This window comes from Mobula birostris, chromosome 9, assembly GCF_030028105.1.
Source record: "Mobula birostris isolate sMobBir1 chromosome 9, sMobBir1.hap1, whole genome shotgun sequence".
Lineage (NCBI taxonomy): Eukaryota > Metazoa > Chordata > Chondrichthyes > Myliobatiformes > Myliobatidae > Mobula > Mobula birostris.
The window spans coordinates 150276715-150303626 of record NC_092378.1 but is presented as its reverse complement, the minus strand read 5'-3'; the positions used below and the strand labels follow the sequence as shown (position 1 = coordinate 150303626).

Sequence of the window (26912 nt, the reverse complement as noted above, 5' to 3'; positions counted from 1 at the left end):
GGGGGGGAATCTTTTGGAGACCTACTGAATGTTGAAAGGCCTAGATTGGACATGGACAGGATGTTTCCAGTAGTGAGAGTTTTGGACCAGGGAGTCTAGGAGTGGTGTGCTGCCACGATCCATGCTGTGGAGGAGGAGGGACTGATAGAGAAAGGTATTTAATCTCCCCCCCACCCCCACCTTCTGTTTTACAGATTTTTACTGTGGGTTGGTTCTATCACCCAGTTAACCATCATTTTGTCTGATAGATAATCAGCATCATCGTGAAAAATGACGGGAACTGGCTGTCAGGCCAGCCTCAGCTGGTCAGTCACCTGCGACGGGTATGGGTGAGTGACGCATTCCAGGAGCGACATCGCAAGGAAAGCATGGTTGCCACGCACTGGAAGGAGCCAAAACTCCTTGCCTTCTGTCTGCTGAATTACTGCAAGTATGGAACATTCCTTTTTGTTTGCTCCCAGGGTTCAGATGAAAGACTTCCTTCATAAATTTTTCATTTATGGCCACTCTGAGCATAAAATCTTTGTGAAAGTTCTCTAAACTTCCATCTAATGTTTGAAGCTTGTTGTGAAGTTACAAAGATTGTTTTAATTTGCACCATAACCTGAATTTCTGTGATTTACAGCTTGCTAGATTATTGTAAGTTGTGAGGATATTGCATTATCTTTACTGGTCCATTGTTTGGAATTTTTCGGCGTTGTATGATCGAACAAAGTAACTTATTCAGTCAGATGTTCGAAATGGATTTTTTATATCATCTGTCAAGTTCATGCATGCACAGGTATAACAGTATCGCAGGCACGTGGCACATATAAACTGCATTCACAAGGAAAACAAATTAAATTTAAATTGTACACAATTTTTACAAGAAAGCAAGCAATTCGAACAAAAAAGGTCAATTTTAGTGCAAAATGCTCAATTTTAGTGCAAAATGCTCAATGTGTTGCTAAACTGTAATGTTCAGCCAGTTGATTCTGAATGCCATTGTGTCAGATTAGCAGCATTCTCAAGAGAAACATAAAGTAAACATTATATTATACACAGTTTTTACAACTGATGCTATTTAAAACTGTTCTCTCCATAATGTCTAATAACTATTTCTGGCACCTCCAAACCTGAATGCTTGAAACCACAGTGAGCAAATCAGTTCTAAATTGTCTTACTGCTTATTGACAACTATCAGTGAGTATAATCACTACTGTTTGAACAGAAACACATGCAACAGATTCTATTTAAAAACTGTTCGCTCTAAGCATCGTACAAGTGCGCACCACTGATGCTAGTTAGAAACTGTTCAGCAACAGTCTTCTGTCCCAATCAAGTGGCAGAGTGTCCAAAATAACCGAAGGGAATCCTGGCTATTTGCTTGAATAGTTTTTGTTCTTTAACAGTTGTCCCAAATAAATTGCTGCTCTGATTAATCTTTTGCCCAATTGCCCTGACTCAACTGTATTATAAAATTAATAGAATTAATATAATTCATATTATATATATTATATACACAAATATACATGTATATATTTATATTTGTGTATATAAATATACAATTATACTTTGTAGTCATTTTTATGTATTGCACTGTACTCTTCTGCAAAACAACAAACTTTACAACGTAAGTCAGTGGTAACAAACCTGATGCTGATTCTGACTGTGGTTGTAAGGTCTGATCAGGCCCTGTGGAGGTGAATTGAACTGACCAGTTTGCGGATGAATATTCACTTCCCACAGGCGGAACTATGCGGAGATTGAGCTGCTCTTCCAGCTGCTGCGAGCCTTCACAGGACGTTTCCTCAGCAATATGACCTTCCTCAAGGAATACATGGAGGAGGAGATCCCGAAGAATTACAGCGTGCCGCAGAAGCGCGCCCTCTTTTTCCGATTTGTGGAGTTTTATGATCCAAACTTTGGAGATGAGCTTAAAGCCAAGGTGAATATATCTGTAGTGCTGTTAAAGTCAGTGTCAAGCTTATTATCATATGCACAAATGCAATGACAACTTACAGTAGTATCACAGCAACATAGCATTATATAAGCAATGTTCACAAATAAAAACATCAAACTTAAATTACACATATAACAGACTCTACAGTTGCTGGAAATGCAGAGCAATACACAAAATGCTGGAGGAACTTGGCAGGTCAGGCAGCATCGTCCTGATGAAGGGTCTCTGCCAGAAATGTTGACTTTATTTCTATAATCATGGCTTAACCTGCTGAGTTCCTGCAGCATTCTGACTGTTTCTTCTATCACCTTGTACTGCTTGCTCTTCCCTCACCTTTTTATTCTGCTTCTTCCCCCTTTCTTTCCAGGCCTGGTGAAGGGTCTTGGCCTGAAATAGTGACTGTTTGTTCCTCTCCATAAATGCTGCCTGCCCTGCTGAGTTCCTCCTCCTCTATGGAGGGAATAAACTGATGACATTTTGGGCATTGAAGAGAAGTTTGGATAAGGACATGGGTGGGATGGATCCGGAGGACTATGGTGCAGGTGTGGGTCTGTGGGACAAGGTATTCTGCATGGACTAGAGGGGCTGAAGAGTCTGTTTCTGCTGTAACGCTCTATGACTCTGAATGACACTTATAAGTTAATTATTGGAGTAGTTGGTCTTGGATGTACCAGTGAAAGACCTACAGTATGTCCACAGGATGCCATGTGCTGACTGGTTTTGCTTTGTGTCTCTGTAGGCTTTGCAGCACATCCTGATCCCTGCTTTCCAGTCCAGTTTCGATAAAGGGGAAGGAGAGCAACTGCTAGGACCCCCAAACCCTGAGGGGGACAACCCAGAAAGCATCACCAGTGTTTTCATCACCAAGGTAAGGTGGAGTCGGCCGTATCCCTTCTTAATAATTTCATGCCGTCCAGTCTTCAGTTACCAATTCATAGAACAGAACGGGTCCCCTTGGCCTACTATTCACCTCATAGGGTGAATGCACACTGTCTTTTTCCCCAGGATTGGGTATCAGCAACCGGAGAGTACAGGTTTAAAGTGAGAGGAGAGTGATTTAATAGGAACCATATTGAGAGAGTGGTTTGTAATAAGAATGAGTTTCTAAAGAAGTTCATGGGTGTTAGCCTCCCCAGCATCAAGGATGTCTTCAAAAAGTAAGGCCTCAGCAAGGTGGCATCCACTATTATGGACCCTTACCACCTAGAACATCATTACTATCATGTGCATGGAGGTGTAGGAGCCTGAAGACACATACTCAATGTTTTAGGAATAGCTTCTTCCTCTCTGCCATCAGATTTCTGAACAGTCTCTGAACATCACCTCGCTATTTTTGCGCTTATATATATATGCTTACTTAGAGATAGAACACAGTAACAGGCCTTTATGGCCCAACGAGATTGCGCAGCATGATTACACCGATTAACCTAGTAATCCGCATGTGTTCGTATTGTGGGAGAGAACGGAGCAAACGTAGGAAACATACACAGTCAGAGGAGACGGTGAGGATGTTCAAATTCCTCACAGATGGTGGCGGTAACTGAGCCCAGGTCGCTGTCGTTGTCATGGAGTTTACATTTGTTATTATAATTTGTAGTATACTTTATGTACTGAACTATGTTGCTGTTGCAAAAACAACAATTTTCACGACATATGTTAAGGATAATAATTCCAAATTAGAGATATATTAATATTTAAAAGGCATTTAGGTAAGTACAGTACTGTGCAAAAGTCCTGGGGCCTAAACCCCCTTCGCTCCAAAGATGGACAAAGGCTGCTAAAGGACAATGATGCCATCGATTCTCGATGGAACACTTTCAGGAGCTAATTAATTGTAACACCACTGTTGACCTTGAAGTCATCAACCAGCTCCCACAACGACCCATTGAAGGAGGACATGAGTAAGCCTCCCAGTATCAAAGAGCTGCAGAGAGCTTACAAGAAATTGAGGAACAACAAGGCCACTGGGCCTGATGGAATTCAAGCAGAAATCCTCAGTGAAGGTGGCACAGAACTTTTAAATCATGTTCATGTCTTGCTTGTCAAGATGTGCGACCAGAAGGTTCTAACTGAACTCAGGAACTCCCCGGTTGTCACACTCTTCAAAAAAAAGGTGACAAAGCTGAATGCGGAAATTATAGAGTCATCTTACAACAGGAAAGGTACTGATCCAATTTTATGTGACTGGCTTTCACCTCTGGCAGACAACCTCCTGCCTGAGTCTTGGTGTGGCTTCCATCCAGCCAGAGAAACATTTGACATGATTTTTACAGCATGTCAATTGCAGGAGAAAGCCTGGGAATAAAATCTCCCACTTTATATGGCTTTCATAGACCTTACAAAAACATTTGACTCTGTAAGTCATCCTGCCCTGCAGGTATCGTCCAAAATCGGGTGCCTGGAGAAATACCTCAAGATCCTGCAGCTCTTACACAATGATATGAGTGCAACAGTCATCAGCAACAGCGGTTCTGAAACAGCACCTTTTAAGCTTGAGACCGGGGTCAAACAGGGGCGTATCATTTTCATTACAACCATTCTTCACTTGCCAAGTCCAGATTCTCTATAGTACAGATGGGGGGAGGGGGCTCTTTAACCTTAACAGGTTCAAGGCAAAGACAAGGTGTCAACTAATTCCATCATTGAGTTCCAATATGCAGACAACAACATCATCATAGCTGAATCTGAGGTGGATCTACAGTGCATAATGAATGCTTTTGCCAGAGCTTACAAGCTCCTGGGACTTGATCTGAACATCAAGAAAACCCAAGTCCGGCACCAACCTGCTCCAGATCAAGCTCCTAAACCTCCAGCCATCCAAGTTGGCAACATCCCTCTGGAGAACACTGATCAATTCCCATATCTTGGCAGCCTTCTTTCTTCAAAAGCCAACATTGACCTTGAAGTAAGTAAATTGCAGACCAGGCTGTCTAGTGGAGTTTTTATCAGGCTGAGAAAGAGGGTTTTTGAAGATCGGGGTATCAAGACCAACATTAAGCTTCTGTCTATAGTCCTCCCCTCCTTCCTATATGGAGTGGAGTCAGGGACAGCATACAGTAGGCACATAAAATCCATAGAAACTTACCATCAAAGATGCCTCCGTAAGATTCTGAGAGTTAGCTGGAAGAACAGACACACTGACTCCAGCATCCTGGAGGAAGCTAACGTTAAATCCATAGCTGCAATCATGACTCAACATGAATTGCGATGGGTCAGTCATGTTATCTGAATGCCTGACTCTTGCCTCCCTAAACCAGGGGTCCCCAACATTTTTTGCAGTGCGGACCGGTTTCATGTTGACAATATTCTTGCGGACCAGTGGACCGGCCGACCGGGTGGGTGGGGGGAGTGGGAGATGGTTGCCAACGGACAAGAGTAGCAGTCAAATACGTTGCGTTTGCCCAGAGAAAGACTACAATGACCATGAAGCCTTGCGCGGGCACCAGTGCGCATGCGTGCACCTGCCGATTATTTTTCCACAAATCGTGTGTGGCGATTCTGTTCGGAGGGGGTGTTAATCACGACCGGAATATCGGTGGTAAGTGGCTAATACACTCAATTTCGTTTCTAAAAGGCATGATCTAGCGAATTTAATATTAAACACACAGCACATTTTCCTCGCGTGAATATAGCGATAAGTCAATTATCAGGGGAGGACAGGGGAGCTAAGTGTTGAACGAACTTCCAGTAGAAGTGTCAGAAGCAGGTTCGATCTTATCATTTAAAGAAAAATTGAATAGGTATATGGACAGGAAAGTAAATGGAGGGTTATAGGCTGAGTGCAGGTCGGTGGGACGAGGTGAGAGTAGCGTTCGGCACGGACTAGAAGGGCAGAGATGGCCTGTTTCCGTGCTGTAATTGTTATATGGTTATATAAGTCAATAGCATCATAACAATGTAAGTAACGTTTGGATATTAAACACAGCGCATATTTTCCCCGTATGAACATATAAAATCATTGCAACGCACCAATATTGCTGAATCAGTGGGAGCCCTGGGCTTGCTTTCCTGAAACAAGACGGTCCTATCGAGGGGTGATGGGAGACAGCGATACTCGAATGGGGTTCCTTGTGTCCAGTCTAATCCGCAATTTAGTTTTTGTTACATTCATCGCAGATATGTTGGAAATGGAAGCAACGTTTTTGGTGCTTCTGTGGCTATCTCAGGATATTGAGCGTTGACTTTGATCCAGAATGCTGGCAGAGATGTTATGTCAAACAGACTTTTCAGCCCGCCGTCATTTGCAAGCTCGAGGAGTTGATCTCCTTCCTGCGCTGACATGGACGATGCGCGGGTAATGGCTCAACAGTGGGCGTGACAGGGAATGAGGAAAGGTGCAGCTGACTCATATCGCCAAATCATATCGGTTCCTCACGGCCCGGTAGCACATGCTCTGCGGCCTGGTATCGGTCCGCGGCCCGGTGGTTGGGGACCGCTGCCCTAAACAACTCCTGTTCAGCCAACTCAAAAATGCAAAGCACACTCCTGGACAGCAGAAAAAGCAGTTCAAGGACAATATCAAGAGCCACCTGAGGAAGTGCCACATCAACCTGAATGGATGGGAGAAATTAGCACCGGATAGGGAAAGCTGGAGAAGGACTGTCTATGAGGGTCTGCACAGCTCGAAGAAAACCTCCACCATGCTACTGAGACTAAGTGGCTTCAATGTAAGGAGAGGCTGGGAAAGGCCCAACCAAATACATTTCAATGACCTACACCTGCCAACACCACAGTAGGGCTTGTGGATCACAGACCGGCCTCTTCAGTCATCTGAAGACCCACAAGTGACCAGATCAATCACCGGGAGAAGAATAATACTCAACCACGAGTGATCACATGATGATGATGATGATAAACCTGATTCTGATATGGGTCTCTATTGTGGACTGAGAGTGAGAAGGGGGCAGGGAGAGGAGAATCATGGTTGGGAAAGGAGGAAGGGAGTGGGGAGGGAGTGGGAGGCACCGGAGAGACATTGTGTAATGATCAATAAACCAATTGTTTGGAATCAAATGACCTTGCCTGGTGTCTCAGGGCTGGGTGTGCCTGGCCTGCACTGCCTCCACTAGCCCCTGGCACACCTGTGTCACACCCCTCCTGCGGTGCTCCACTCCATCCTTACCAGTGCCAACATCCTTTGGTTCCACAAGATTTACAGACTCGCTCTCTGCTTCACGTTGACAAACATGAATGAGGCCTCCATTGGTTAGGGTTGATATACGCAAGCCTGGGCAGTACAACATGGAGAGCAAGCTGTTGCCCATGTAGCAAGTTCCCCCTCTCCACATGTCTGATGAACCCGAAGGAACAGCAGAGACCAATACAGTTTGGTACCAGCAGCATCGCAGGAGTTGCCAGTCAGCATGAACTCAACATAGGACTGCCTTAGGAATTCCTGTTCCAGACTTTTCCCTTGGAGTTTTTTTACTCCCGAAGCCTTCCCAGTGAGTGGTTATAGCCACAAGGCAGAGGAGATTTGAGATCAGCGTTTTCCTTTACCTAGGTGAGCTGCCAACCACGGCTGATGAGCCCCATCTGCCCAAAGTGACAAATGCGCCAGTAACCAGCCTTTGTCCCTTCTCCTGTCAGTAGAAATTGTTCTGCCGGCCTTAGTAGCTAAGCCACACATGAAGTCCAGGAGCTGGACTTGGTTGTCAGAGGCTATTTGAGGCGCATGCCATTGGGAGCATTTAATAGGTAGTGGCAGCTTATCCCATTACCACCACCCCTTCCCCCCTGACTATAACAACCTTAAGGAACTAAGCTGACAAATATAGTACTCTGCAAAAGTCTTAAGCACCCTAGCTATATACGAAGGGTGATTGATAAGTTCGTGGCCTAAGGTAGAAGGAGTCAATTTTAGAAAACCTAGCACATTTATTTTTCAACATAATCTCCTCTTACCTGTACACACTTAGTCCAACAATCGTGGAGCATACGGATCCCTTCTTTGTAGAAGTGGTCCACACAGGGATGATTGATAAGTTCGTGGCCTAAGGTAGAGGAAGATGAGTTATTAACTTCAAACTTTCTGCATTATCGCTCAAAGAGTTGAATTGCATGTGCGTGTAACGAGAGTGTCTTGGACCTCCAGGTGGTCCACAGCAGGGGTGATTGGTAAGTTCGTGGCCTAAGGTAGCAGGAGATGAGTTATGCAGCTCTTGTTACGTGCAGTTCAACTCTTTGAGTGAAAATGCAGGAAGTTTGAAATTAATAACTCATCTCCTTCTACCTTAGGCCACGAACCTGTCAATCACCCCTGCTGTGGACCACTTCTGGAGGTCCAAGACACTGACTTCTACAAAGAAGGAATCCATATGCTTCACAACTGCTGGACTAAGTGTGTAAATGTAGGAAAAATACATGTGCTAAGTTTTCTAAAATTGACTCCTTCTGCCTTAGGCCACGAACTTATCAATCACTCCTTATGTATGTGCCTGAGGGTTTTGCACAGTACTCTACACAGAAAGGTTCAGCGGGATACGAGCGAAACACAGTCAGATGAAACTAGCTGGGATGGGAATCATAGGCAACATGGACCAGTTGGGCCGCAGGGCCCATTTCTCTGCTGCATAGCCATGACTAATTCATTAGTTCATCCTGTTTACCACAGCTATAAATTGTTAATCAGTGTTAAATTGTGATTGAATCTCAAAGAAGAGTCTGTTGTCTCACCTGTAGGAACTCATTTCAGCTCTTACATGAACAAGTTCAGTCATGCTAACCATGAATAATTCAAATATTCCCACAATTTAAAACATTTCCAGCTATGAGTTTTCCATCTTTTGGAGGACTGAGGATGCCCATGGCTTTCACACTTGTGTGGAATTAGTTAATGTGTGGAACAGCTGAATCATGTAAAGTAGACTGAGATAGATTGCCAGAAGTTCCAGGAGTTTTACAGGCAGCAGTGACTGAGTTAATTTGCTTTGAATCATTACCAGAGAATGAAACAAGCCAGAAAGAGGTCCTAGACTCTCCTTCTATTGGAAACATCCTGTCCACATCCACTCTGTTTACTAAGCCCATCATCCCTACTGGGGCATAGGCTGCCGACAGCAGCTCGCCAGAGACCTCCGCCCTGGGCCAGTCTTTCAATTTGTCCCCAGGTGTAGCCCATCTTCAAATATCCTTCTTCTCCTAGGGCTGAGATCTTTGGAGCTTCTGTTGGTGTTTCTGTAGCCCTGGGTTTTTATGGGATGGGGTTGCTAGCCCCATGCCCAACTCTCCTCCTTTTGCAGCCGGGCTTGGGACCATCCATGGCGGAGTTGCACACTATTTAGATAAGATTCAATATTTGATACATTTCAGTGAGAACCCCCTTATTCTTCTAAACTCCAGTGAGTCCAAACTGCATTGTTCAGGAAATGCCCTGTGTAGGTAGGTTTGACAGTGGGCGGGGGGTGGTGTGGTTTTGGGATGTGCCAGTAGTCTGTGGAACTGATATGCTTCTACTGTGTTTTCTTGATGTTACAGAGCTTGATAGGATTGATGTGGGGATAATGATAAGCCAGGCTGGGGAGTCTATGGTAATAGGCCCTTCTGGACCAACAAGCCCACACTGCCAAATTACACCCATGTGACCAATGAATCTTTGAACCTGAATGTGGGAGGAAACCAGAGCACTTGGAGGAAACACACGTAGTCACAGGGAGAACGTACAAATTCCTTACAGGCAGCAGCAGAATTGAACCAAAGTCATTGCTCCTGTAGTAACTATGCTATTGTGCCACCTCTAGAACCAGGGTGTACCATGTTAAAGTAAGGGGTTGCCACTGAACTTACTACCCAAGAAGGCTCTAGAGGCTGTGTCACTGAGTTATACCTGGGGTTCCCAACCTTTTTTTTTAATGCTATGACCCATACCATTAACTGAGAGGCCTGTGGAACCCAGGTTGAGAACCCCTGTTCAAGGCAGTATTTTAGATTTTGAAGAGATGGAATTAATGCAGGAACATGATACTCTAGTAAATCTTGTTCAAGATCTTACCAAATGGCTAGCTCCTGTACTATATTAGCTTGGCACAGTGCATTTCAGTCACTCTCGGTTCATAAGGTGGGAATAAACTTTCATTGTGGTTTTTTATTGTCTGTGCCTTTACATTTGAGTCAGTTAATTATTAATTAACTATTGATAATAGACTGTCACAGTAGCATAGCACAACACTTTCTAGCACCAGAGATGAAGCAGTTAGGAGTCATTTGCTGCTGCTGCCTGTGGGAGTTTTTGCGGTCTCCCTGGATCTGCATGGGTTTCATCCAAGTGCTCCGGTTTCCTTCCACATTCCCAAGATGTACTGGTTAGTGAGTTGTGGACATGCTGTGTTGGCACTGGAAGCATGACAACGCTTGTGGGCTGCTCCCAGCACATCCTCATACTGAGTGGATTGTTGACACAAACGGTGCATTTTGCTGTACGTTGCTGTATATGTCTGTGTGAAATAAAGCTGATCTAATCGCATCCGCAGGACAGCACCAGCTTCAGTGTTACATCTGAACTTGTGTCCACCACTTCCACTGGCAGCTCGTTCCACACTCTCACCATCCTCTGAGTGAAGGAGTTCTCTCTCAGATTTCCCTTAAATATTTCACCTTTCACCCTAAAACTATGACCTCTATTTGTAGACTCACCCAAACTGACGGAAAAAGCCTGCATGTATTTACCCTGTCTATACCCCTCGTAATTTTGTATACCTCTATCAAATCTCCCCTCATTCTCCTACACTCCAAGGAATAAAGTCCTAACCTGGTCAACCTTTCCCTATAACTCAGGTCCTCAAGTCCTGGCAACATCCTTGTTAATTTTCTCAGCTCTCCTTCAAGCTTATTGTTATCTTTCCTGCAGGTTGTTAGTTATAATTGTTGTTGTTCTGCTGAACATAGTGGGCATGCTGTGTTGGTGCCGGAGGCATGTGAGCACTGGGGCTGTCCCCAGCACATCCTCAGACTGTGTTTGTCATTCATGCAAAACAAAGCATTTCAGTGTATGTTTCAATGTACATGTGGTGGGTTATGCAAACATAAGGAAATACACAGGTGTTGGAAATTCAAGCAACGCACATAAAAAATGCTGGTGAACGCAGCAGGCCAGGCAGTCCTGACGAAGGGTCTCGGCCTGAAACGTCAACTGTACCTCTTCCTATAGATGCTGCCTGGCCAGCTGCGTTCACCAGCATTTTTAATGTGTGTTGCTAGGAGCAGAATTAGGCTATTTGACGCATTGAGTCTGCTTTGCCATTCTATCGTGGTTGAATTATTATCCCTCTCAACCCCATTCTCCTGCCTTTGAAACCCTCACTAAACAAGAACCTATCAGCCTGCACTTTAAATACACCCAGTGAAAGCTAATCTTTAATCTGTATCAGTCATTGCACTTACCTTTCTTTCCAGGTTCTGGACCCAGAGAAGCACGCGGAAATGTTGGACGCCTTGAGGATTTACCTGCTGCAGTTTGCTACTCTTCTGGTTGAGCACGCCCCTCACCACATACATGACAACAACAAAAATCGCAACAGTAAGCTGAGGAGGCTGATGACGTTTGCCTGGCCTTGCCTGCTCTCCAAAACCTGCGTGGACCCAGCATGCAAGTACAGTGGCCACTTGCTGCTGGCGCACATCATAGCCAAGTTCGCAATTCATAAAAAGATCGTCTTGCAGGTAGACCTTCTGTTTTTAACATATTATTATCACTGATGTATATTGTGAAATCTGTTTTTTTTTTAAATTCAAGATTGTTTAATGTCATTTCCAGTACACAAGTGTAAAAGGGAAAAAATAATTGTTACTCCAGTTATGATGCAGCATAAAAAATACAATCAAAGATTCAAAAAACTTTATTGTCATTCTAACCATACATCAGCTCTGCAGGGCAGAATGAGACAGCGTTCCTCAGGGGCAGTGCAATCATAACATAACAAACGCAACACTAAATAATAAACATAACAATAAATAGTAAAACACAACAGCCACATGTCAGTTAAAATCAAGTTATAAGTGTCCTGTGTAAGTTAAAAGTGTCCAAAGCAGAGTCAGGTGGAGCAGCTATTTAGCAGTCTGACTGCTTGTGGGAGGAAGCTGTTTAGTAGCCTTGTGGTTTTAGTTTTGATGCTCCTGTAACGTTTGCCTGATGGCAGAAGAACAAACAGTTCATGGAGAGGGTGTGAGGGGTGTTTAATGATGTACCGTGTCTTCTGGAGGCATCGACTCTGAAAGAGGTCTTGGACAGATGGTAGGGAGACCCCAATAACCTTCTCCGCTCCCCTAACCAACCTCTGCAAGGATAAGAACATAGTATTAATAAAGCAAAGTAAAATGTAAATGCATTAGATAGCTTGTATACATAGATATTGTATATCCATAAAGTTACACTACGCTTACGAGTGTCTCTACGTAAAGTGACACTGACAAGAAATGATGTGTTGTGCATTCAGAGATGCTCTTCTGCACACCACTATTGTAACACACGGTTATTTGACTTACTGCCATTTTTCCTGTCAGCTTGAACCAGTTTGACCATTCTCCTCTGAGGTCTTTCATTGACAAGGCATTTTCGCCCACAGAACTGCTGTTTACTGGATGTTTGTTGTTTTTTGCACCATTCTCTAGAGAATGTTGTGCATGAAAATCCCAGGAGATCAGCAGTTTCTGAGATACTCAAACTACCCTGTCTGGTACCAACAATCATTCCACAGTCAAAATCACTTAGATCAAATCAAATTTCTTCCTCGTTCTGATGTTTGGTCTGAATAACAAGTGAACCTCTTGACCATATCTGCATGCTTTTATTTGACCATGAGTTGCTGCCACATGATTGGCTGATTAGAGATTTGCATTAACAAGTAGTTGTGCAGGTGTACTTAATAGTGGCCACGAAGTGTATAAAAGAATTCTGATTTAAGCTCTAACTTTTTCCCCTAAATCAATTCACATTGTTTTTGTAATGTTAGTGTTTTCTGTTAACTGGTGTTCAAGATAGCACACAGAAAGTGCTGGAGTAAATCAGCAGGTCAGGCAGCATCCATGTGAAGGGAAGTGAACGGTTGATGTTTATCCCCCTCCATAGATGCTGCTTGATCTGTTGTGTTCCTCCAAAATTTTGTGTGTGTTGCTGAAGATTACCAGCATCTGCCGAATCTCTTGTGTCTTTGAGTAGGAAGGTGATAAGTATGCATATTAAACAGTTTTGCACTTAAGCTACATTAAGCCAAATTGCAGCAACACTCACTTGATACACACGCCCATGGGTGTCAAATCTCACTTCTGGTGCACCAGTAGTTTATCGAGGAATTGCTTCAGTACTGAGGGGTTGCACAGGTGCTTTCCAATATAAAATCGATGTGTTATATACCTGTTTGTGATTGTATGAAATCTCATTAGAATTGCCTGAAAAGGGTAGGGAATCAGGGGAGTTCTCCATCCTCAGCCAATCCTTCTCAAAGCTCAGCATTTAACCTCTCATCTCTTTCCCACTTGCCAGAAGTTAGCATGAGGGAAAACTGAAATTCATCCTTGCCAATAAAGCGATAGTCATTAAGCTTCAGAACTGTTTAATTTGGCTGTGGAACTCTTTAAAGCCATTGTAAGGACACAAATGGTTTCATATTTTTCTGGAGCTACCTTGTTTGTTTTCCTTGATGACTCGGACATGCTTATAGAGTGTACCTGAAATCAAAGTGAACAGAATAGAGGGACGTCCATTTAGAACGGAGATGAGGAGGAATTTCTTTAGCCAGGTCATAGTGTATCTGTGGAATCTTGGCTTTGAAGGGCAAGTCATTGTATATATTTAGGGCAGAGGTTGATAGGTTCTTGATTAGTCAGGGCATAAAGGGATATAAGAAGAAGGTAGGAGACTGGGACTGAGAGGGAATTGAATGAGCCATGATGAAATGGTGGAGAAGACTCAATGGACCAAATGGCCTAACTCTGCTCCTATACCTTATGGTCTTGTATCAAAGTGCAGCTCTTGTATTCTGTTTTTACTTTGTCCATGTGACAGTCATTTAGTGCTGATGCTTTGGAGTTTTGAGCAGAGCTGTTTGATTATTTGACAGGTCTTGGTATAAGTTTTGTTTTGGTGCTTAGTCTAGGTATGACTGAAATAATAACCTCAATTTATATTGGTATTTGTCACATGTACCAAGATACAGTAAAAAGCTTGACTTGCATACTGTTCATGCAGTTCAGATCATCACACAGTGCATCGAGCTAGAATAAGGTAAAATAATAACAATGATTTTTGCGGAGACTTGAGTACCTTAGTTATAAGGAAAGGTTGAATAGGATAGGACTTTTTTTCCCCTGGAGTGTAGGAGAATGAGGGAAGATTTGGCACGTTTTCAAAATTATAAGGGGTACAGATAGGGTAAATGCAAGCAGGCTTTATCCACTGAGGAAATCTGCAGGTGCTGGAATTTCAAGCAACACACATAAAAGTTGCTGGTGAATGCAGCAGGCCAGGCAGCATCTCTAGGAAGAGGTACAGTTGACAGTTAGCCCCCAGGACTAACGAAGGGTCTCGGCCCGAAACGAAGTTTAGTCCTGACGAAGGGTCTCGGCCCGAAATGTCGACCGTAACTCTTCCTAGAGATGCTGCCTGGCCTGCTGCATTCACCAGCAACTTTTATATGTGTTGCTGTATCCACTGAGGTTGGGGTGAGACTGGAACCAGAGGTCATAGGTTAAGGATGAAAAGTAAAATGTTTAAAGGTAACCTGAGGGGAACTTCTTCACTCGAAGGTGGTGAGAGTGTGAAACGAGCTGCCAGCAGAAGAGGTGGATGTAGGTTCGGTTTCAACATATAGTAGAAGTAGGGATAGGTACATGAATGGGAGAGGTATGGAGGGTGTGGGTTGATGGAGTAGGCAGTTTAATAGTTTGGCATGGACTAGATGGAACGATGGGGCTGTTTCTGTGCTGTAGTGTTCTATGACTAATAACTTGCTATGTTCTGTTTAGTTGTGTTCTGAGTTGTTTTGCTGAGCATTGTGAGCATGCTATGATGGTGCCGGAATGTGTGGCGACACTTGCAGGCTACCCCAACCCATCCTTAATGCAAACAACACATTTCACTGTGTGTTTCGATGTACTTGTGATAAATAAATCTGAATTTGAATCAAGTCCTTATCCAAACATTGAAATGCTATCAGTGATTGCTTCATGTGGGACTTTCCAGGTATTCACCATGCTGGGTGAAAGGTCTCCCTCAGGCCCATTCTAAAGCTCTTACCCCTCCCTCTAAATGCTCTGCTAGGTGCTTTGATTGCAGCAGCCATTGTAGCTTGAGGAAGGGTGATGGGTTAACTGTGGGCTAACTGGGTATGAATTTAAGATGCATCGTCAGGTTACATGTTCCTTAACTAAGTTTTGAACACAATTCTGCACAGGTGTTCCTCAGTCTGCTAAAAGCCCACGCGATGGAGGCTCGATTGGTGGTCCGACAAGCAATGGCCATTCTGACCCCAGCTGTTCCTGCTCGGATGGAGGATGGCCATCAGATGCTTACTCACTGGACGAGAAAAATCATTGTGGAAGAGGGGTACACGGTCCCTCAGCTGGTCCATATCTTGCATCTGATAGTTCAACATTTCAGGGTAAGTTCCCTACTGTTTCAGTGCTTCAGTTTCCGCCCATGTGCTGAGGACATACGGGTTAGGGTTAGTAACTTGTGGCCATGCTATGTTGGCGGCAGTAGTGGGACAACATTTGCCACTGCCCCCAGCACATCCTCTGACTGTGTTAGTCATTGACGCAAATATCACGTTTCGCTGCATTATTCAAGGTTTTGATGTACCTGTGACAAATAAAGCTAGTCTAATGTAAAAGGAGCAAGGTTTTGTACTTCAGGGTGTTTCCTCACCTCGATTACTTACCTCTGTTGCTCTGTCCTCCACTGGCAACAAACATCAGGTCCTTGGTCTCTGGGTTCCTTTCCAAGTCACAAACACTGTCTTAAAACTATATCTTCAATCCTTTATCATAAGTGGATTTAAATCCTGGAATTACCTAACCCACAGCACTGAGGGATTACCTTCATCAGCAGTGGTTGAAGGAGGTGATTCACCACCTACAGGAAGTGCATTCAGGATTGGACAGTGAATTATGGCTTTTCCAAAGATCCAATTGTTTGCATTTGTCATAAACCGATAGTTACTGCAGGGAGTTGTCAGCTCTGCTGTTGCTGTTTCATCACTTGATGTCAGGGTGGTAGGGGGCGAACTTGATTAATCTCAGTTTTCCATCTTGCCCAGTTTAACACATACCCAGCCAGATCAACACATACAAAGTGCTGGAGAAACTCAGCAGGGCAGGGAGCATCTATGGAGGGGAATAAACAGTTGACATTTCGGACTGAGACCCTTCTTTGGGTCTGGAAAGGGAGGGGGCAGAAGCCAGTCCTTATGAAGGGCCTCAGGTTGAAATGTTGACAGTTTATTCACTTCCACTGACGCTGCCTGACTTGCTGAGTTCCTTTAGCATTTTGTGTGTGTTGCTCTGGATTTCCGGGATCTGCAGAATCTCTTGTGTTTATTCCAATGAGATCGAGTCTTCCTGTCATTGCTTTACCTTGGTTGCAGACTCTTGGCTGGAAGGAAGAGCTATCTTCCACAGGCATCAGTTACAGCCGGGAGAACGATGAAGTCTCAGTCCAAAATGCCGACTGTCCATTTCCTTCCATAGATGCTTCCTAACCTGCTGAGTTCCTCCTGCATGTTGTGCGTGTTGCTCTTGATTTCCAGCATTTGCTCTGGTGGTCGTATATTGGAGATTACAGCTATTGGATATTTAGGGTCTAGACCTGAAATGCCGATTGCTCATTTCCCTTTATGAGTTCCCCCAGCGTTTTGTCTGTGTGTTGCTCCAATTTTCCAGAATTTGCACGATGGTCTTAATTGGGAGATACAGCTATTGGAGATACAGTCTTGACGACGGGTCTTGCCCTAAAACGCTGACCGGTTATTTCCCTTCACGAGTATCTCCAGTGTTTTGTGTGTGCTGTGACGTTTATAAAGGTGACAATTGTCTTCTTCAGGTGTATTTCCCGGTCCGGCACCACCTCGTGCAGCACATGGTCAGCGCCATGCAGCGGCTTGGTTTCACACCCAGCGTCACCATCGAACAGCGGAAGCTGGCTGTTGATCTGGCCGAAGTTGTTATTAAGTGGGAGCTGCAACGGATCAAGGACCAGCAGGTGAGAAAGCAGACTTGCCGCCTATATCCTCCAAATCTACTACGCTTTAAATGTGCCCTCTGTTATGTGGATCAGTTTTTCACCATCTAGCCTATATACCTACCAAATATTGAGAGGCTTAGATAGAGTGGACCTAGGAAGGACCAGTGGGCACAGCCTCAGAACAGAAGAGATGAGGATGAGAAAAGAGATGAGGAATTTCTTTAGCCAGGAGGTGGTGAATCTGTGGAATTCATTATCATAGGTAACTGGAGGATGAGTCATTGAGTATATTTAAAGTGAGAATTAATAGGTTGTAGATTAGTAAGGGCGTCAAAGATTATGGGAAGAAGGCAGGAGAATGGAGTTGAGATGGATAACTGATTCACCTTGATGGGCTGGAGGAGATGTGATGGGACGAATGGACTAATCTCCATGTTTTATGATCTAAATGGCCCCAGTCTAAAAGCAAGACAACTGTTAATTAAAACTTTTAGATTCATGATTTTAAAAATTTTAACACATCAATGCAATGCTTTAAAAAGTGGCAAGAATTGAATTTTTTTTTGTTAGAGCTGTTGATTTAGTTTTGTTTGCCTTGATGCCAAAAGAGTAGTGTTGTTTTCAAAATCACTAGAGTTACTTCTATTTCACTCATTGTTATTCCTGCCAATGTAGGGGTCCATCATTCTGGTTCACCAGTGGGCTTAATCTTACGTCTTGGTACAAAAAGGGAGCTTGCTTAAATTGGTTCCTTTATTTTCCTGTTAGAGTTTCTCACTGGTACTAAATAGGCATTTGTTGCTGAACCTGGTCTATTTTTCACAAAATTCTTGTACGACGTGGTCTGATAGCTGTAAAATCTAAATGCTGTCTTTATATGATACGAACTTTGTTTAACTAGTTGGTTTGATCAGCAGTCCTGGAATTGGATGTTGGTTATAATTTAAAATTTTTCTTTATGTCCTCACCCTGCATATTCTCACCTCAGACCTGAAGGGTACGAGAGGGTGGCACAATAGTGTAATGGTAACGATAATGCTATTGTAGCACCAGTGACCTAGGTTCAATTCCCGCTGCCATCTGTATGTTCTCCACATGATGGTTTGGGTTTCCTCCCACAGTCCAAAGTAGGTTAATTAGTCACATGGGTGTAACTGGGCAGCAGAGGCTCATTGGGCTGAAAGGGCCTATTACCATGCTGTATCTAAATAGAAGTAAAATAAAATGGAAAAATAGAGTTTATGTTACACTCGCTATGAGTAAAACCAAGCAAAGAGTTTGGTGTGGCATGTCTCATCTGCGGTCCACTGAGTTTCAAAGGGGCACTGGAGTCAAGAAAGGTGCTAGATAAATGTAGCTTACTTTAATGTGAGACTTGGTTTTGGGATATTAAAATCATTCTTCTTGCAACCTCCCACCCTCAATCTGTAGCCTGATGCTGATCCGGATCTGAACGGTGGTGGAGAAGGAACCAGTGCAACCAATGGTAACGTCAAACGAGGCCTATCTGTGGATTCTGCTCAGGACGTGAAACGTCTCCGAACAAACACGGGAACAGTGAGTACAGTTCAGATGTGAAGTATTGTATTGATTCAGATTCACTGCTTGAATTATTCACTTGTTTCAATTTTCAGAATCAGGTTTCACATCACTGGCATATGCTGTGAAATTTGTTGTTTTGTGGCAGCAGTACAGTGCAATATATAATTATAGTAAACTAATTATAATAAATAATTTTAATTTAAAAATTAAATAAAATAAGTAGTGCAGAAAGAGAAAAAGAAAAAAATAGTGAAGTAATGCACATGGGTGTATTGTCCGTTCAGAAATCTGATGGCGGAGGGAAGAAGCTTTTACAAGAGAGTATTGGGTGCCTGGAATGCGCTGCCTAAGGTGGTGGTAGAGGCAGTAACATTAGCGACTTTTCAGAAATGTTTAGATAGGCACATGAATGTGAGGAAAATGGAAGGATATTAGAACATCAGAATAGTAGAAAATTTTTGATGCGAGCAGGCCCAACAAAGCTTGCCAAATTCTTCTTCACATAGTGTGTTGGAATAACTATCGAGTTCAGATTTAAAAGTCTCTAAGGTACTGTTCTCAACTACTCAACCAGGTAGTTTGTTCCATGTGTCCACAACTCACTGTGTAAAGAAATGCTTCCTGATATTAGTCTGAACTCTCCCTTTAACCAGTCTCCACCTATGGCCCTGTGTCCTTGTTGATGGATTAATTTTGAAATAGCAGCTGGTATCCACTTTACTTATACCCTTATTGATTTTGAACACTTCTACCATGTCTCCTTTCATTCTACATCTACTTAGGCTAAAAAGATTTAATTATTTATATCTTTCTTTGTAGCTCACATCCTGCAGATCTGGGATGAGTAGTCGCCCTTCTTTGAACTCTCTCCAGTGCCTTCACATCCCTCACAAAATATGGAGACCAAAATTGTACACGCTACTCAACTTGTGGCCTCACAAGCACATTATACAGCTTAAGGAGAACATCTCTAGACTCCACTGACTACAATATAGCCCAACTTGCTATTAGCTTTCCCAATCGCTTCTGTGCATTGTTTAGATGTCGATAGTGATGAGTCTACCAGGATGCCCAAATCCTTCTCATGCAGTGCACTTTCTAACTCAAAACTTCCATTGTATATTTATATCTAATACTTCTACTTCCCGTATGTAATACTTTACATTTACTTACATTAAATTTCATCTGCCATTTGTCCACCCACATCTGGATTTTGTTTAGATCTAACTGTATTGATTCTGCTGCCTGAATGTTATCAGTCTGTCCCCCTCATTTTGTGTCATCTGCAAACTTTACCAGCTTATTTGTTATGTGCTTATCTAAATCATTAATGTAAATTAAAAACAGTTGCGGCCCCAGACTGATCCCTGCAGAAACCCACTTTTAACATCTTCCAGGTGTGAAAATGATTCTCTCACCTTAACTTGTTTTCTGTTTCTAAGCCAATTCTGCACCCATTCACTCATCTTGCCCTGCGTCCCTACCTGCTGTAATTTGATTATTAACCTCTTGTGAGATACCTTGTCAAAAGTCCAAGTAAATGATATTTACTGCTCTATTGTTATCAAATTTAGTTGCCTCTTTATAGAACTCCAGCATATTAGGAAAACATGATTTCCAAATGCTGGCTTTCGGCTAACATGCCTGTTCTTATCGGTCGCTTTTCCATCTCATTCTTTATTAATGATTCCATTATCTTACCTATGATGCACGTTAGGCTTACTGATTTAGCGTTACCAGGGTCAGTGTGGTCACCCTCCTTGTATACTGGCACCACATTAGTCTATTTCCAGTCCTTAGGGATTTCAGCAGTCTTCACTGACTTTTGGAAAAATTCATGGAAAATGTGTAGGCTGAAAAGAATAGTTAGCTATTTGATTATTAATTTAGCTGGTTTGACACAGCATTGTGGGCCTCTGCTGTACTCTTCTATGTTCTCTATATGTTCACTAGTCTACTGGGAAATTTTAGATGAGGGAGGCTTTAATCTTGCAGGACGTTTGATGCCATATAACTGCCATTTGCCAATTTTTTTATAATTTTGTGTATTTTAAAAAATAATCTAAGGGACATCCATTTAGGAAGCTATAAGGAGTTGCTATCCAGAAGAATCTAATGATTTAATTGGGATCTCTGAAGAGTGCCAACACTGTTGTTTTTACCAAGTCATCTTGCAGCCTGCTGCGGAGGGGGCAGCATGGTGGCGCATTTGGTATAGCTGCTGTCTGACTGCACCCGGGATCCAAGTTCATGTCCCACCTCCAGTGCTGCTAACGTGGAGTTCGCTGGTTCACTCTCTGACCTTTTCTATCCTGTCCCTTGTCTTTCATGTTGTTTATACAGATCACATCATTACACAGTGCATTGAGGTAGAATACAGTAAGATAATAACAGAATATAAAATAAATTGTTAGAGCTACAGTGCAGGCGAACAACAGAGTGTAAGATAGTGGGCACAATCTCAGAATAGGTGGACATCCCTTTGGAACAGATGAGGAGGAAGCTCTTTAGGCAGAGGCTAGTGAATCTGTGGAACTCTTTACCACTGTGGAAATATATCTGTAACCCTGAAGTCTTTATGAATTTATAACTTTTGTAAAATATAACGTGTCAAAATGGAACTTATGTGATCTCAGGGTGCTTTGCTGGTTTGGATGGAGGTTTACAAGCAGTGTGTGTGCACTTTATAGCAGAGGATGTGTTTATGTCAGGGAGTGTTTGACAATAGAGAAAAGTGACACGGCTGTCAAGAGGGGAAGAAGTCTCGAAAGATTAGATTAGATTATGAGGACACGCAGTCCCCTTTTATTGTCATTTAGTAATGCATGCATTAAGAAATGATACAATGTTTTTCCAGAATGATATCACGAAAACACATGACAAACCAATTTAAAAACTAACAAAAACTACATAATTATAACATATAGTTACAACAGTGCAAGGCAATACCGTAATTTGATAAGAACAGACCATGGCACAGTAAAAGTCTCAAAGTCTCTCGAAAGTCCCATCATCTCACGCAGACGGTAAACCTCCAGCGCCGCCAACTTGCCAATGCAGCATCCCGGAAGCATCCGACCACAGTCCGACTCTGAGTCCGTCCGAAAACTCCGAGCCTCCGACCAGCTCTCCGACACTGAGCACCGAGCACCATCTCTGCCGAGCGCTTCGACCCCAGCCCCGGCAACAGGCAATAGGCAAAGCTGAGGATTTGGGGCTTTTGTCTCCAGAGATTCTCGATCGCACAGTAGCAGCGGCAGCGAAGCAGGCATTTCAGAAGTTACTCCAGATGTTCCTCTGCACTTCTCACGGATGTCTCCATCGAATCCGGATTGTGCACGGCATCCTACTTCACAAATACGATATTCATTCGGGATGGCCGCGCGTGCTGCGTCACACCGCCATCTTCTCCTCCCTCCTAGATAGGCTGATTAAAGACAAATGCACCCATGCAGATAAGGAAGGATTACAATTATTGGGTGGAACAACCTCAAAGACATGAAGTTGGTGAATGACTGGACTTTGTAAATGTATACAAGTGGTTTGTTTTGAGCTGCAAGATTGAATCTACCTTCCAATGACTTAATGTATGGAGGTAGACTCTCCCTTGCAAGTAGTAAACATGTTTTTAATTTGATCCACTCTGAATTTGTTGTAGTTTGATACTGTATATTAGGAGACCTAGCTGAATGGTATATGAAATCACATATAGCTGGGGAGGTCAAGTCAATGAGTATATTTAAAGGGGAGGTTGATAGGTTCTAGGTTAGTCAGGTCATCAAAGGTTATGGAAAGAAGGCAAGTAAATAGGGTTGAGAGGGATAATAAATCGGCCATGATGGAATGGCAGAGCAGACTCATTGGGCAGAATGGCCTAATTCTGCTCCTATGTTTTATGGTCTTACAGTATTATAATGAGCTAGATTGTGGTCAATGGACCTGACATGGAACCACTGGGCCAGGTGAAGGCCACACTTTGGGACTCCAGCCGGTGAAATTGATCATCATCTGAGACTTGGTCTCTTGCCACACAAGTGTAGTAATGCTTGGGGAGCCAGGTGTGGTACACAAGGCAAGTGCACGCCTTCCCTCTGCAGTTGGTCACACCAAGATTAGTTGGAACTTGTGTCTGCTGGATTTGGTTTCAGTGCAGTTAATTCTATATCTCATCACAAAGAAACCTGAATTTGTGTTTCTTTAATTGATAGGTGTTTGGCCGTAGCCAGTCACTGACCGGAGCTGATCATCTGCTTTCAAAACCCATTGACAAACAGCACACTGATACTGTGGTGAATTTCCTCATCCGGATTGCTTGCCAGGTAAAGGGCACACTTTGTAATGCTAATCTCTGAACTTTGAACTGTCTGATCTGAAGTATAGCATTAAAAAATGTTAATTTAGTAAGAGGCTTTCTAATGCCAATCCTATGTCTTTCTTTACTCTCTGGTATTTATTTGATCAAGATCCTTGTCCCACAGCTTGCTTAATTCATCTGGTGGTAAGCTCATCTCGGACTTCAAGAGTTTCAGTTCAGTTTACCTTCCAGAGATTCAAGTGAGTGATGTAGGCTGGCACTGCGTGTAGAACAAGTGCTTCACTGCCACAGACGAGATGTTCGACTGCGGATATGTCTGTTTCACTGAGGACCTACACGCTGTCTGCCATGGCCAACTGGAGTTCCCACTTACCAGTCATTTTAAATTCTCTCCCTATTCCCATACTGACCTCCTCCACTGTCATAGTGAGGTCAGTGCAAACTACAGAAAAGGCACCTCGTATTTCTTTGGGTTTTGTTTAACCTGATGACATGACATTGAATTTTCAATTTTCCCTTCCCTGTTTATCCCATTCTCTCCCTCTTCCTGATCTGCCCAGTTCCTCCTCCCCGCCATCACAATCCTCCCCCCATTAGCCTGTTTCTTCCTCCTTTTCCAGTGCCCCATCTGCCCATCACCCACGGGGTCCCCTGCCCCTCACTGTTCTCATCTGCCCTCCCCCTCTGTCTCCTGGTTCCAAGCTCCACCTTCCTCTCCTGTCAGATACCACCATCTTCATCCCTTTGTCTCCTCCAGCCTCTCACCATTCGCACTCTCCCCTCCTCCATCTGCTATTGCCCCTCCTCACCTCGATCCATTGTCAGTCCTTGACCCACCTTAGGCCATTCGACCCATTGTGCCTGTTCTGCCTGCTTCCACCCGCCCCACCACTCACCTCTTTAAGCTGGCTATCTCCCCTCTACTCTTTCAGTCCAGATGAAGGGTCTCAACCTGAACTGTCGACTATCCATTTCCCTCTGCAGATGAGTTCCTCCAGCAGTTTCTTGTTTGCTCTAGATTCTAGCATCTGTGGTTTCCAAAATGTGCAGAGATTTGCCCAGTATATGTATCTGAATCAACGTTACCAAAGCAGATGACCAGGTCTTCATTATTATTATGAGGCTATTGGGCAAATTGACTGATGGGTATGCTGTGTTGGCACCAGGATGCGTGGCCACACTTGCAGGCTGCCCCCAGCACATTTCACTGTATGTTTTTATAGGCACATGATAAATAATCTTGAATCTTGATGCTAACTACACATGTGAAGCATTTTGGTGAAAGAAAGCTTAGGAGCCCAATCCCCAAAAAGGGTTTTATAGCATGTAGCAAGCAAAATGCTGGAAATTCAGCAGGTCAGGCAGCATCTGTGGAGGGGAATACACAGCCGAGGTTTTGGGCGGAGACCCTACAATGTGCTCCTCCAGGATTTTGTGTATTTATTTCTCTCCATAGGTGCTGCCTTGTTCCCTGACCGGCTGATTTCCCTTATTCATCTCCATGGATGCTGCCTTGCTTCCTGTCCTGCTGAGTTCTTTCAGCATATTGTGCGCATTGCCCTGGATTTCCAGCATCTGCAGAATCTCTTGCATTTGTTGTAGCAAATAATAATTTAATTTACCTGACACTAATAAACCACTGAGTGTGCCTGCTGTCAGATGAACCATTTTTAAAATGCTACGTTAAGCCTCTGCTGCTTGCCTGTTGCCATGAATTAAGGTTGATGGGGATATTGTTTATAAAGTAGTTTCTTCAGTCAGAAAGGAGAGTGAAAATGCCAGATTATCTTCTCAGTCATCCGAGTTCATGCTGGGAGTGAGATAACAGTAGTCACAACACTTCATAGCAATTCAATTTGTATGCAGAGTATAAAGCTTTCAGTATAAAGCTTTCCTTATTAATTCCATATCTTTAGAAGGAGGGAGAATTTGTTGCGAGCATTGGTTGTCACTTCTCATTACTTCCAATTGACTTCCAGTTCCTTTCCACAGTGAGACTTCCCTTCAAATGTAGTAGATAGATGCCAAAATTGGATCATTATCCTGCTAATGAATTGTTTTCTCTTCACTCTCTCCACCTTGAGCAGCCTTTCTTTACTGCAGTCCAAACCTCATTTTACGATGGTAACAGGCTCTTACAAATTTAAACACTAAATCCCTCAACTGATGATGGGATATTTAGTAAGGGTGGTGAATCTGTGGTATTCAGTGCCACAGACGGCTGTGGAGGCTGAGTCATTGGGTATATTTAAAGTGGAGGCTGAAAGATTCTTGATTAGTCAGGGTGTCAAATGTCACGGGGGGGTGGGGGAGGCAGGAGAATGTTGTTGAGAGGAATAATAAATCAGTCATGACGGAATGGCAGTGCAGATTCGATGGGATGAATTGTCCAATTCCAGACCCAAGTCTTATGGTCTTATGATAAGAGGCAGTGATAGATTGGACAGCCAGTGCCTTTTATCCCAAAGTAGAAATGAGTAATTTTAAGATGATTGGAGGAAACTGTCAGGGGGGAGGGGGGGCTGTCAGAGGTAGGTTTTTTTACACAGAGACTGATAAGTGCGTGGGACACACTACCAGGGATGGTAGCAGAGGCAGATACATTAGGGACATTTGTATAGGCACGTGGATGAAATAAAAATGGAGGGCTATGTGAGAGGGAAGGGTTGATTCAACTTAGAGGAAGTTAAAAGGTTGGCAAACGTAGTGGGCCAAAGTGCATGTATTATGCTGTACTTTTCAATGTTCTGTGATATTCGTCTCCTGCAAAGAGATGACAAGATAAAGGTGTGAATTGTTAATTGTTTTCCACTCTGTCTGATACATGTGACAATTGAATCCCAGGTGAATGACTCCTCCAACACTGCGGGTTCACCGGGAGAAATGTTGTCCAGGCGATGCGTCAGCCTCCTGAAGATGGCTCTTCGATCTGATATGTGGCCAAAAGCAGAGTTGAAGCTCCAGTGGTTTGACAAGTTACTAATGACAGTGGTATGATTTTGCAAGCAGATTATATTTGTAGAGAGCTACACGTCACACTATATTATTTGCATGCACTTTGCAGGCTGGACACACTTCTTACTAGGTGGCTGCATAGCTGTTGGTGAAATGCTTTGCAGCACTGGCTGTAAGATTGGGGTTTAATTTCTGCTGCTGTCTGTAAGGAGTTTGTACTTTCTCCCCATAACCACGAGGGTTTCCTCCAGATCTCAGGTTTCCTCCCACATTCCAAACACGTACAGGTTAGGGGTAGTGAGTTGTGGGCATGCTATGTTGGCGCTGGAAGTGTGGCCACACTTGTGGGCTGCCCAGCACAACCCTCGCAGAACTATGCATTTCATCGTATGTTTCGATATACACGTGACAAATAAAGCTGATCTTGGAGAAAAATTTTCCTGTTTTCACTCTTGAGGGCTGATCCATTGGAAAGAGCGAGGTAGATACAGACCAGGTTCTGATGTGCGTTAACTTAAGTTACTGCACAAGTTACCAAACTAAAGAGATTATCTTTGCTGGATATTAAACACTGCAGATAAATTATCCCGGGTTATTATTTCAAAGAACGTTACTATTGCAGGCTGCTGATGGTTTGGAAATGAGTGGAAATTGATGACAGGGAAAGAGTCTGCTCGGGCTAAGGTACGCAGAGCAGTAAAACAGAGGGACAAACAGAGGAGTTATAGCTAGTACATTGGCAATATGTTATCTCTTCACTCACACTGATTTCATGCATTGAGTTGTTGATCTATTTGGGGACAAATCTTTCACCTCATTTTTACAGAACTCAATCTGGCTTTCAGCTTTATTCCAGCCTGTAAGAAGCATTGGCGCAAACTGTAGCCAGAAAGATAAAATAGTTTATCATCATCCTTGCTGGTTGTGATATCTTTCTGCCTTACTGCAGTGTGCATTCTTTATAGAGGGATGTGCCACAAGGTAGC

At 43.4% G+C, this 26912-nt stretch overlaps 1 protein-coding gene across 5 annotated transcripts in view; it reads left to right on the top strand.

Moving 5' to 3' along the window:
- The window catches only part of trrap (transformation/transcription domain-associated protein), a 315964-nt gene that overhangs the window by 114383 nt on the left and 174669 nt on the right, over window positions 1-26912 (top strand). For all 5 annotated transcript variants that reach the window (XM_072269108.1, XM_072269109.1, XM_072269106.1 and 2 more), the window contains exons 35-43: window positions 249-430; window positions 1729-1927; window positions 2682-2810; window positions 11333-11599; window positions 15328-15534; window positions 16974-17132; window positions 18546-18671; window positions 22865-22975; window positions 25816-25962. In XM_072269108.1, the coding sequence (XP_072125209.1) occupies window positions 249-430; window positions 1729-1927; window positions 2682-2810; window positions 11333-11599; window positions 15328-15534; window positions 16974-17132; window positions 18546-18671; window positions 22865-22975; window positions 25816-25962 (1527 nt within the window). The remainder of the gene's footprint in view (window positions 1-248; window positions 431-1728; window positions 1928-2681; window positions 2811-11332; window positions 11600-15327; window positions 15535-16973; window positions 17133-18545; window positions 18672-22864; window positions 22976-25815; window positions 25963-26912) is intronic.